General features: G+C 39.3%; 1 protein-coding gene across 4 annotated transcripts in view; it reads left to right on the forward strand.

Moving 5' to 3' along the window:
- TP63 (tumor protein p63) overlaps positions 1–13,092 on the forward strand; it is a 207,871-nt gene that overhangs the window by 183,408 nt on the left and 11,371 nt on the right. For 3 of the 4 annotated variants that reach the window (XM_010990100.3, XM_010990098.3, XM_010990099.3), the window contains exon 10: positions 1,572–1,708. In XM_010990100.3, the coding sequence (XP_010988402.1) occupies positions 1,572–1,708 (137 nt within the window). Of the gene's footprint in view, positions 1–1,571; positions 1,709–7,728; positions 8,995–13,092 lie in introns of those variants that run through there. The other variant, XM_010990102.3, reaches the window with a different exon arrangement.

The raw sequence follows: 13,092 nt of genomic DNA on the forward strand, positions 1-13,092 counted from the left end.
TTTTCCTGCTGTGCTAGATGTTCCAAAAGACCTAATGTGTTTTTAGCTGATGAGATAGGAACCACTGGAAAAGCTGTTTTTTAATGAAATTTCAGTTTGTACTAATGGAAGAGATACCCTGTAATCAGTTATACCTCATATGTAATGAAGAATTAGCCAATCTGAAGTGTCTAAAGAAAAAAAAATCTTAAAAAAGATTATTTCCTTTTTTTAACCTTTTTTTTAATGGAGGTCTGGGGATTGAACCCAAGACCTCATGCATGCTAAGTATGTGCTCTACCACTGAGCTATACTGTCCCCCACACCAAAAAAAAAAAAAAAAAAAAAAAAAAAAAAAAAAAAAAACCCTCTTAATTTAACCTGAATTTGGTTGGTATTTGTGGAGCAGCAGAAGTGCTAGACCCTGAGCATTTAGAGATCAGTAGGTTACAATTCCTACCTTCTGAGAGCGTGCCTTCTAGTGAGGAGACTTGACCAATGCAATAAAATAAATGCTTCAGTAAAGCTGGGCGTGATGCTGCAGGAGCATATAGGAAGGATGGAAGACTTGGCCTGAAAGACTGAGGTCAGGAAAAGCTTCTCAGAGAATGTGATCCCAGAGCTGAGATGAGAAGGAGTTTACCCAACAAAAGCTGGAGGAAGTTTTTCCATTTCTGGATTCTGACAAACTCTGCCTCTCCTACCCGGGCAGGAGGCAGGGCTGAGGAAGGTGCAGTGCTACCTAGAGTGTGCAGTGTAAACAGGCCCCCACTCTCGAGGCACAGGCAAGTGCCCTCCTTTCTCCACTTGCCTCTCTCTAGTGCTGGTCTTGCTTGGACTTTTTAAAGCTTTTAAGAGACCGTCTTAAAGAGGGAAGCACATTTAACCCCTGCTGAAGACATGTATCCTCCCAGAGACAGTTATTCTCATGATTTGTGGTACTTATGCTTTTTAAAGTCACAGTGAACCCTGTGCTAGCAAATACAGACTCCTTTGCTCCTAGGGGAAAGACCTGATTAGGTTCCTGTGAGCTTCTGGTCATGTTTTTAGCAACTGATCAATACATTACCTTGTTTCATGTGTGTTTCTGTTTAATGACACCTTATTTAATGTAGGCTGTGTTATCTAGACCATGGATTCATTAATGTTGAACTCAAGCCAGTGACTCATGGCCGAACTGAGCTTATCTAACATGTATTTTCTCCATAAGGCACATCACGGCCTTGTTGTACTTAGGAACACTAGATAACACCTCGGCTACCCTTGGGAACCATGTTAAACAGCAAATTCACCAACAAAAAGTACAAAAAAGGTGACAAGTATGGCATTAAGTAGACTACAAGAAGGACACTTGTTTCCCGCAGGAAAGCGGGAATGTGCTGGGAATACCCACATTTGGTGACAGCTTTTTTGTGACTCTGCCCACGTCTGTGAGTGCCTGCAAGGCTGGCCAGTATTGGTTTTCATGATACTCATAAATGTGAACAAGTAGGTGAATTCATCCACTCACAATCCATGAATAATGAGGATTGACTGTACGTCTGATGGTTCTTCATTTTTTTCCTTCTCTTTCCTTCTGCTCTTTTATGTAGGTGAGGGGCCGTGAGACTTATGAAATGCTGTTGAAGATCAAAGAATCCCTGGAACTCATGCAGTACCTTCCTCAGCACACGATTGAAACCTACAGACAGCAGCAGCAACAGCAGCACCAGCATTTACTTCAGAAACAGTGAGTGTGTCCATGTGGCGTTTTAGGAGATGTGAGAACGAGGAGTGTTCATTCAGGTCAGCAACAGGGTAATTGATGGGTGATGGAGAAGAGGAGCTTGTGAGACGGCAGAACTGGGTAGGTTCAGGTGAGCTGGTGTGGGGCACCTTTTCCAGTTTCAACAACCTTCTGTGTTTCTTATAACCTTCCCTTTGCGATGTTCTACCTGTATTCTGAAATATAGGGTATAGAATCCTAACCATTTTAAGTGAATTACAGAAAAGACTCACACTAACAGAATTGGTTCTCTTCTCTCCCCTTGATTCATACAAATTCTACCAGTAATGGAATTTTGAGTGCACACTCTACTCTAGTAATAATGAGTCTGTTTAAAAACATGTACCCTCCTCTCATCCCAATGGATTCTCTTGTACCTCTCCTGGGATGCACACAATACACTTTGGGGAAAACTGTTATAGACTAGGGATAGCACATAAGTTTTACTCCAAGTGACTTCTTTGAGTGCTGTGTTGAGGATTCAGAGTCCTGGTGCATGCTTACTGAGAAAACATCTGGTGCAGAAGGGCAAGGTGGCATCAGACTGCCATGTTTTAACATCCCTGTTCTAGGTCTTCGTCTTGCAATGCATGTTTACATAAGTAAAGCCAGATTTTGCAACCATATTAGAATATACATAAACCTATTTATGTTAATTTGTACCTTCTTTCTTAGATCTTTGATGGTGTTAATTGTTTTATGACTAACCAGAATAGAATAGCTCTTATGAAAAGAAGAGAAGTGGGGCAATCAGGGCTCCACTTATACTTACCCTTCTGTGGTTAAGAATATTTAGTTGTTCTCTTAAAAGCTGTTGTGTCTGTACTGGAAGTATTGCCCCAGTCTCTACAGATAAACATAAAATGTATACATTTTGGGCTCATTTGAGTAATTCAAGCATTTGACTTTACTCTTTAGGCAAAAAGAATTGAAGCCAAAACCATCTTGCCTAAGGCCAAGATTGTCTTTTACAATAGAAATGTTAATGAACAATAAATAATGGATTTTTTTTCTCACGTTATTAGCCGCTATAGAGTGATAGCTATAAAAAGTGTAATAGAGCAGGTTTGCTACTCTCTTTTAAATCAAAATAAATGCAGTTGAGGTTGGACCGCATCTCTGATAGTCAGAAGGCATCTTCTGAGCACCTGCTGACTACAGGGTGTCAGGTAGGCAGCAGAGGGATAGAAAAGAAGTGTGCTCTCTCTTTAAAGAACTTTAGGCTCTTTGAGCAGTTAAGATCCTTTGGCTTGGAGTGAATCTCACCATTTACTTCTGGCAGGAAAGTTTTGCAGATCATAATTATATGGTTTTATAGTAAGTCTGAGTGGAAAGTTTAATCACACAAGTTCCTTGGGGACACAGAGTACTCTGAAGGAGAATTAGAATTCAAGGTTAACAGAATTCCCATTGTCAATCCTATATATTTTTTAGGATATCAGATAGAGGTATATGAATATATTCTAGAGCAAACTGTGCAAACTGATTTAGGTCTTATAAACTAATATAACAGGAATCAAAGAAACAGACCTATAACATCATTTACAGACCCAGAGGGGATAAGTACCTTCTCCAAGATATGCACATCATGCTATTAAGACATGCCCCCAGATCAATTCCAGTTCACTCTGGAAATGGTCAGCTTGGCCAAAATGACCTCAGAAGAACTACTCAGGAGCTTATCATGCTAAACTAGTTGCTCCATGATTTTCCGTCTTTTTTTCAGTTAACAGGAAAAGTTCTGTCAGTATTAAGTGATGTGGTTTGAAAGGTCTGACCCCTCTAGCACAGGGGTTGGCAACCGTGTCTTCTGAGAAGCACCAGTGGTAAATGTCTTAGGCTTTCTGGTCCATATGGTCTCTTGCAACCACCCAGTTCTGCTGCCAAAACACAGAAGCAACCACAGACAATATGGAAACAAAGGAGAGAGGCTGTTACAATAAAGTTTTATTTTATGAACACTGAAATTTGAATTTCATATAATTTGCACATGGCATGAAATATTCTTCTTCTTTTGAATTGTTTCCCACCTTTTCTAAATGTAAAAAGCATTCCTAGTGTATGGGTCAGATTTGGTCCATTCACTGTAGTTTGTTCTAGATAAACAAGTGTCTCCATCATGTGTCTTGAGGCTCGTATTTTTTGATGGGAGTATTTGGAAATTAGTCTGTTTAAAGTAGAGAAGTATTAAAAGGTTTTGAGAAATCTTTTAAAGTGGCACTTCAGGATCTAACAAAACAAAAGCAGATCCCTTCTGTCTGAGAAAGTTAGGCATGCCCATCCAGACACAAAGTATGGTTAAATCATCAGCTAAGACTGGAGTAGTTGACTTCATTCATGTAACGAACTTTTACTGAAGGGCTGCTACACAAAAACATCAAAAATAGAGATGAGAAAGTTGCAGTTCCTGCCTTCCCATTGTTTACAATTTGGTGGTGAATCTGTAACCAGAACACCTTTTGAATCTTAAGGAGGCTCTGGGAATTTATCTTCAGCATCATGGAAGTTAAAAGGACAATTTTAAACAGCTTCTCTAGATTGTACAATAAAAGGAATAGTTTTGTGTCACAGTTTTACAGACTTAACAAGCCAAGACATCTGCTGGTTGGGGTCATATGTATTTGCTTGTTTACATGCTTCTCTTGAGGATACGTAGTCCTGTGTTCCTAGATGATGCGGCATCCAGTGCTTATAACCTGTCTAGCCTAACCGGCTGGCATTGCTCTAAAGGGAAATTATTTTATTTATAATTCATATATCATAAAATAATCTATTTCATTGAAGAAGAAAATGGATCTTAAAATTGTTTTTAAGATGCTCAAAAGATTTTAGAGACGTATTTTCACTTTTTTGCATGTGTGGTCACAGAGAAACGGAGAGGCATTAGTAGCCACATAGTTCTCTGTGGTGTCCACTTATATGTATCATTGCATGGTTTTGAGTGGTTATCTCGCAGTGTGTAAGAGCTAACTTAAGCTGTGATAACTTGTGCATGGGAATATAACAGACTGCAAAATACAGACATTTCATCTAATTATGGCTTTGTTACATTATACATACATGGGTCTCCAATGATATACATCTGTATGAATCCTCCAGTTGCTGTATTCTTCAGCTGAGCTTTTTTCAGCTCTTTTATCATTATGCAAATCTCAAAAAAAAAAGCGTAATGACTAGACAAAAAAAAAAAAAAAATGGAAGCCCAATTCCATGACCATCATTTGAAAAGAATACGTCAGCTTGGAAAATGTCTGTGATAGCCTGTGATTTCCTTCCCAAAGACTTAGTACCAATTTTATGCTGGTGAGGAATCAGTTTTGTGCTTTTCTTCATAGTATAAGAGGGAAAATTATTGGGAAGGGAATCTACTTTGTACAAAGTTGCAATACAGTATTTTAAGTTCAGTTGCTTCTGTTAGTTCCCCACTATGTGTTTTCTCTGTTTGCTTTTTACTGGTGCATGGTTTTCCTCTTTTAAAAATTCCTTCACAATTACCTTCATGATCATAGGCTTTATGGAGGCTAAATTTTACACTGAGTTTTTGTGAATCAAATTGTTATAGATGTAAATAGGCTTTATACCATTTATAAAGAAATTTGATTTTACTTAATTTGCTCACATTGGAATAAACATAGAGAGTTGTGTCCATGGGAGCCAGAATCTAGTTGGGGACAGATTGGACCCATTCTTGTCACTACACAGCTTACCGCCCTATTTTCAAATGACATTAGCTCTTAAGACAGCTTTGCAGAAGCCACTTGCTTCTTTTTAGCAATCTTTTGACATGTGTACCTTAGCCCAGTACTATCTCTTTTTCATTTTTTTTCTAGAATTTATCCTTCTTCTTGGCTTTCATCCTGATCTGAGGCCAACTGTTAAAATTTTGCTTAGCCGAACTCTTGCTTTCCTCTGGAGAATTATTTTTGAGTTTCTACAGGATGGATTTATTTTAATTTTAATACAAATATGTGACATCCTAAGGAACCTTTAGTGTTTCCTTCTCCTTTATAATCACTTGATGATTGTGGCTCATTAATAACATAGGTCAGAGAATATTAGAACAGAACATGGTCTTCAAGGCCTTTGTTCCAACCTCTTCCTACCACAGCTGGGGAAATGGAGGCCCAATGAACTACACTTGTGATTTCATGGCCAGTTCATAATAAAGCCAAAACTTGACTTAGAATTGGAAGCCACAGCTGTTTATAATATTCTGGTCTGCTTCATTAGTTAAGAAAGTTATAATAATAAAACCAAAGCAAGCATTTATTCCCATTTTTGGGATCTGTATCAGTTTAGATTATTGTGTTAGTTGGTATCTACCCTTATAGTTTCAGTATAAAGTCTTGTCTTTTTAAGCTCATTTTCTTCAAGAATATTGATAATCTTTCCTCAGATTCATGTATCTGAGAGAGAAACAAGAAATATGTAGGGGCTATCAAGGTAAGAGAAAGCAGAAAACAAATCTTTCTTTAGCTCATTGATAGACATAATAAATGTTATATTTCTACGTTTGACTTAAAAATCCTCCACACTTCCAGAATATTTGTTTGACATCACCAGTTTCATAGATAAAAAACAGGTAAATATTAGCAACTTTATGAGATTCAGCCTTATAGGTCATGGCCCTGCACAGGCTTTTATAGTTTACACAGTGTTAGTGTTGAACTTCACAGTGATGGTCGGAAGTTGTCAGGATAGAGATTTATTAGCTCTGAATTGGTATTGAGGAAATAAAACTCAGATTCATTAAATTCAGATAGATTAAATCACTCTTCTATGTCCTCACATCTCACTGCAGAACTTGTCTCAGTTCTGAGTCTCCCAAGCCCCCGGTCCAGACACTTTTTATCATAACTGAAACGTGATTTCTGCACCTTGTCTCATTCAGCCCTTGCTCTGAGAGACGCCACAAGATGTAATATCCAAACGAGAAGTCAAAGCCATTGTTCTTTAGTTGACAATAAATTGCTTCCCTACTAATTTGTATTCTGGCATATTCTTCAAGATGATGCCACTTCTTGCTGGTGAGATGGTTTGCTTAATCCCAGCCCCGACCAAGTAAAAATGGCTTTGTTCCTTCGCAGGGAGTAACCAAGTGTAATTGATTCAAAAGCCACCTGGGAAACAATTCCTAAACAGTTTGTGGGGTTGTGCAAACCTTAGCAAAACAAAAGGATTTGTTCCTGGCATCCCTGTGGCATAATTGATTTATTAATTATGCAGATGTTGCTGTCATGAGTTTGATACGTGCCTTTATAGGCCAAGTTTGTGACTGAAGGGATTAAGATATTTACCCATCTCAGTCTGGGCACATGCAAAATGCTCATTAATGGTTCTTCACAAAGGCGTGATGGTGCAGCCCCCAGCCTGATAAGATCATATTTCTTCATCCTGCAGAGTTAGGCTAGATGGGAACAGTAATGAGGTATCATAATTGGGCAGATGACATTTTACAAACAATTGAAGTTAATTCTTGTCTCTGCATTCCTTTTGTCAATTAATTAAGTCCAATGTGCCAAACACTGTACTAAGCACCTTGACCTACCTTATTTCAGTAGTCCTCAACTGAATCACTGTGGAACTTGTTAAAAAAAAATTAAATCTACACACACACACACATGCACATACACACACACACACACACACACACACACACACACACACACACATGTGTCTGGGTCCCAGTCTCAGAAAGGATCTGTGGAAATTTTTTTTTTTTTAAGTTCTGTAGGTGATTCTAATAGTTCTGGATGACCACCACTGCCTCATCTCATTTCTTCTTCATAAAGCTCTTGAGAGTCATCTCTGAGTAGTTTTAAAGGAGGCTAGGGAGGAAAGAACACGAACAGCCCTACAGGCATTCTGGTCTGTCTGCACTGTGATCATGAAGGTAGGGGGATGTGCTTCTGTCTTCAGTTGGTTTGGACATGCAAAGTCCTGAGCCTTCATCTTCTCTTTTCTCTGGCCCTCCCCCCCTGCAGTCTCCTTTCAGCCTGCTTCAGGAACGAGCTTGTGGCACCCCGGAGAGGAGCCCCGAAGCAATCCGACGTCTTCTTTAGACATTCCAGCCCCCCAGACCGATCGGTGTGCCCGTAGAGCCCCAGCTCTCCGTCTCTGTGTTTCTGGCGTGTGTGCTTGTAGTGTTTGTGTGTGTGTGTGTGTGTGTGTGTGCGCGCGTGTGCGCGTGTGCGTGCGTGCGTGCGTGTGCCTGAGTGCGTGAGTGTATCCAGCCCTCATAACCAGAACTTGAAGACGCTTTGGCTCAGAGACCCAACTGCTCAAAGGCACACAGCCACTAGTGGGAAAATCTTTGAAGGGACTCAAAACTACACAAGAAAGGACATTTTCTGCAGATTCTGTGTCCTGAGGTCTAACGTTGGTCAGTCAGGAACCCCTTTTGTTTGTCTGTGAGCTTTTATGTTGTTTCTCAGGAGGCAGGAGCTCAGGTTGGGAAGAGGGGCATTAAGGTGTTGATTGGAACCCTTTTCTGTTACCTTCTGTCGTGTTTCTAAAACTCATAGAGAAGCTTTTGAGCAGGTCTCAAACTTAAGATGCCTTTTTAAGAAAAGGAGAAAAAAGTTGTTACTGTCTGTGCAGAAGTAAATTGCAGGGGACTGAGAGACTCAGTCGGACCCTTTTAATGCTGGTCATGCAATGATACTGCAGATAGTAATCAACTAAGCTGTCAAGTGTACTGCTGGGCAGAGAGGTGATAATTACCATGAGTAGCCACTGTGGGCGATGGTTTTTTCTTCATTTTGAGAACTTGCATTATCAGTATCCTCCCCTCAAATGTAGTAGGAAGCTCAGTAATGCTGAAGTTCAGGAAGTTCAGATCATGCCCCTGCCACCACATGTCATCATGTGATATGATAGTCTTCCTTGCCCCTGGAAACCCTGGAGACTGACCCCCCCCCCAAAAGTGCTATTTAGACCCCCAGGCAATTTTTGTCATTTTAATAGGAGGGTAGCACTACCCCGGTGATATTGTTCCAGTTGTACATCATTCTTCAATGCCCAAAACAGAGCTCGAAGTCCTCTCACCAGATCTATGATTAACTTGTTTGATTGGACCTCCTACCCCCAGTCCTCCCATACCATCAGCCGTGTTACTGACACTGCCCTAACTGCCTTGTCCAGGACACTTAGATTTTATTTAAGTGATGTCCGAGCAGATACATGTTCAAATCAACACTCCTGGCCTAAAACTTAACGATAGAAAGAGTAGATGACTTTTTTTGGCTCAGAGAGTTTAGAGAATCTACTTATTTCCATTTAAAAATCATATTTTAAAATAATAGTATAAAGACTTAAAACACACCTCCTCCCCGCCCCCAGCCCCCACACCAGATCACCACCTCTTTATTCTGTGTCCCCACAGCAATGATTTCTTGTTATTGAGGCTGTCGCTTTATGGATGTGTGATTTTAATTTTCAATAAACTTTTGCATCTTGGTTTATCTTGGAGTTTCTCTTTTCTGTCTCTTTTGCTTTTCAGAATTCCTTAGGTGTTAGAATATTTTCATGTAGGTGCTTGAAACACCATGTGTAAGTCTGAAGAACAAGAATAATAAGTCACTTTGGTTCTGTCTACACTATTGTCAGTATTTGGGGTTTTTATTTAAGATACTCTGTACCCAGGTCATCAGTCCTAAAAATAAATTTCAATGCCTACACGAACTTGCAAATATATTTTAGCCCTGTGCATGTTTAATTTCATCAGGAAGAGCCAGGCACTATAGTATCGTTTGTCCAGGTCTCTGAACAAATCTTGAGTTATATCTTCAGTTGCCAAATCCACTAATAGAAATTTAAATCAAATCCAAATTTATTAAATAGTTTGGCTTATGCAACATAGGCATTAGGAAATATCCGGAATTCTGTAGTGGGACCTATTATTGTCCAGTGCTTTTATTTTTTATTTTTTTAATTGCAGTATGTTCTGATCTTTGGGTAATTGTTTTTAAAAACTTCAAAAACAATTGCTCTAAATAAAAATACTATAGTAGCTTAGAAAAATACTTAAGAAAAAACATGTTTATGTTTGAGATAAAAGTATAATAGTAAAATTAGATGATCTTGTTCCATTGGTACAGTGTTTTCAATAATCTAATAGCTTTCTAATCCCTGTTTAAGAAATTTACAAATTTCTCAAATGGTTAGTTGAGTATGTTTAGTTTTCTAACATGTACTTTTTCTTTTGGAAGTTTTTCTTTTTTTTCCTTTCACCCTATTCTTATGGACGTTTTTTAACATCATTCTAGTGATGTTTATGTAAATGCATGTATTTCAACTGATAGAAAATATTTTCAATTACAGTTGATCTATCCAGAGAATAAATGCTGCCTTTTGTCTTTAGAAGCAAGATTCACCAGCTAGAGAGAAAAGTTACAGGTGGGGCAGTACTGGGCAGAATTTAGAGGAGGAAACATTCCTTTCCTGGTGTTCCACGTCTTCTCTTTTTTTGACCTGCCTCACACTGGAGATGTTTCGCTCTACTCCAATATCCTTTTCCCCTCTTGGATTCTGCACTCCAGAATTGGTCTGGCAAAATAGATTTACCCTGAGCTATTGCCAGATTCTGCTAGAGAGTTGCTTTTTCACTAGCAATAGAAGATTTAAGACAAAAGAAGGAATTCTTTGGTGGAATTCTAGGCCTCTCTAGCAAAATGGAAAAGACAACTTTGAGTTTGTATCTTCTCAAGAATTTTGACTCTCCACCATGTAGGTGATCACTCGCCTCAAAATCAGGATCCCTCTTTTTCAATCCTGGGTGATCCTAAAGAGCTCTTACAGCTCTGAGATCCTGCATTTTATTCTTAACAATGTGTACAGAAGTCTACCTTATTAGAGTTAAGAACTGGGACTCGACTTTACCAGGATTTCTCCTCAAAACTAGAAATACATGAAGCATGCCTCTTCTGTCTCTGTGTATTGGATTCCTAGAAAAATCTAGGATGCCTCTAGAGAAAACAACCAGAGACTTAGCACCATGTCATTTACCTGGGGAGAACTATGGTCTTATTTTTTTTGGTGTGTGTGTGTGTGTGTGTGTGTGTGTGTATCTTTTTTTCTTTTTTTTTCAGTGGGGGAAGATGAGAAAACCATAATGGCACAGGTCCTGTTGTCCTTGAACATTTTCCCATCTCTTCCATCTCTTCAGAATCCCCAGCAATCTTTGAGAGTGTCTGCTCAAACACTGTGACATTGTATTTGTAAAGGAACAAAAAATGCTTATTCTTCAAGGCTTTAAAATTGGTCACAAACTGCTTCAGCCTTGCTCCCTTTTCTGCAGCACATGGTGATGATCAGAACACCTTCTATTTCAGACATTTTATTCTTGTAATAAACAGACTACCCCAACCTTCCCTCTTGTGGCTTCAACGTCTCAACTTCTACATTAGAGAGGCATTCGACATTTCTGAACTTTTCAGATTCTTATTCCCATTCATCCACTCACCCTAATTTAGGTTTGCTCAACTAAGAATCCTTGCCACTTCCTCCTATTAATTCTTAAACTGACGCCTCTTATCCTCTTGACCGCACTCTAGGGTAGTAAACATTTGGGGCTGGAGGGGAATAGTGAAAGGAACCATTGTTTCTTGAGCAGCTACAAATTAGAGGAAAATGTCCAGGGCTCTTGCATAATCTAATTTAATTGCCATTGCAGGCCTTCTGGAGTGAGTGTAATGCCCATTCTACAGACTGAGAAAATGAGATTCAGGAGTCTTGTATAATACCCAAAGTCACTTAATTGATTTGTGTCAGAGCTAGAATGGGAACCCAGATGTTTTGATTGGCTCCAAAATTCATATTCCTTCTTTGTTCATCTGTGGTTTGTGACCTACCTTCCTCAAAAATAGTTTAGGTGGCTTATAACAAATGAACTAGTAAAATGGTCAAAAATAAAAACCACAGAGGGAATGAGAGAAAGGAATTATAACAGGATTTGGAAGAAGGCCTTTACTATAACTGGGGATCCAGGAAAAATTCAAAGCTTATAAATGTAATTTTATTTCCCTAATGGTGGATATTAATGGTTCAAGCCACACTTCTGGTAGCTCTTGCTGTAGTTTGACTGATTTGGGAGAATGGGAGAGAAAGGTAGACCCTTCTCTAGGATACAGAGGTTACCTGCCTATGGAGTCTGGGCATCCTGGCATCTTAGTTACTTTGTGGTGGGCAGAGATAGAGGAAGAAACACCTGGCAACCCCCCTGTGCGGTTCCTGTGCTTTGATAGGGACTTACAGATGTCCCTAAATATATTCAAATGTGCCAACCATTATGCGAGGCTTCTACAAAGGGATGAAATGGGTTTGAGGATAACCAGGAGCCTCCTTTACTATATCCTTTGCTTCCTGCTCTATCTTGGTCTCCCATGTCTCCCTCACCACTTCACTCATTTTTTGATTATGTAACCTGTCACACTCCACTGTCTTATTTCTAGGAAGGTAGCACAGAATGAAAGAGAAAACTCTTGGCCTAGGAGCTAGGAGACCTATCAACTCATCATTTAGCAATGTGTGACTTGGGCACATTTTTTTCTTAGTCTTATATTTACCCATCTGTACAATAGACATACTAATTCCTGCCCATCCCGACACTGCCATCCCATGTCCTCCTCCACAGGGATGTGAGACCCATTCAGGAAAAGGAATCAAGGAGAACTTGGTAACCTGAAATCTTAGAACTGGAAGAGTTTGTTATATATATAAACACCTGTTTCTACAACATCGGTCTAAACTTGTCTTCTTGAGAAAGGCTAAAGGAAGAAATCAGCACCTTCCTGCTTTAAAGACAGTGATTGTAAAATGCAGCTGAATTGTCAATTGCACATTAATTGTCATGTTCACTTATGCAAATGTATACAGCATATTGTTTGAATGCCTCTGGCTGTGGCTCTGCAGTGATCCGGAACGGAGCCTTCCCTGTTTTGTGTAATTACGGAGAATGCAGAGGGGCAGCTTCAAAGACCACGCCTAGTACCACTGCAACACTCAGGTGTCAGACACTTTTTATTTTTTCAAACATTATTACAGCATGTTTTTTTGGAACTTGAATTCATTTACAGAGCCTTCTAAATCTCATACACATACACATACACACACACAAATAAAACTCAACAAAACATTGTTTTGCCCTCTCTTCTCTAATATAAATTTGGCTGCAACAGGGAAGAGACAAACAGGGGCAAAATAATACATTTTATTTGAGGAGTATTAAAGAGGAGCTTTTCCCCTTTTACATGCTCAGCCCAGTCTTCATTCTATGGTCATAATAATCACTTACTGTAAATACCAACAGTGTGTGTAGTTCTTTCTCCTCTTGTCTTTTTCAGTTCTCA

Source organism: Camelus dromedarius, chromosome 2 (genome assembly GCF_036321535.1).
Source record: "Camelus dromedarius isolate mCamDro1 chromosome 2, mCamDro1.pat, whole genome shotgun sequence".
Classification (NCBI taxonomy): domain Eukaryota; kingdom Metazoa; phylum Chordata; class Mammalia; order Artiodactyla; family Camelidae; genus Camelus; species Camelus dromedarius.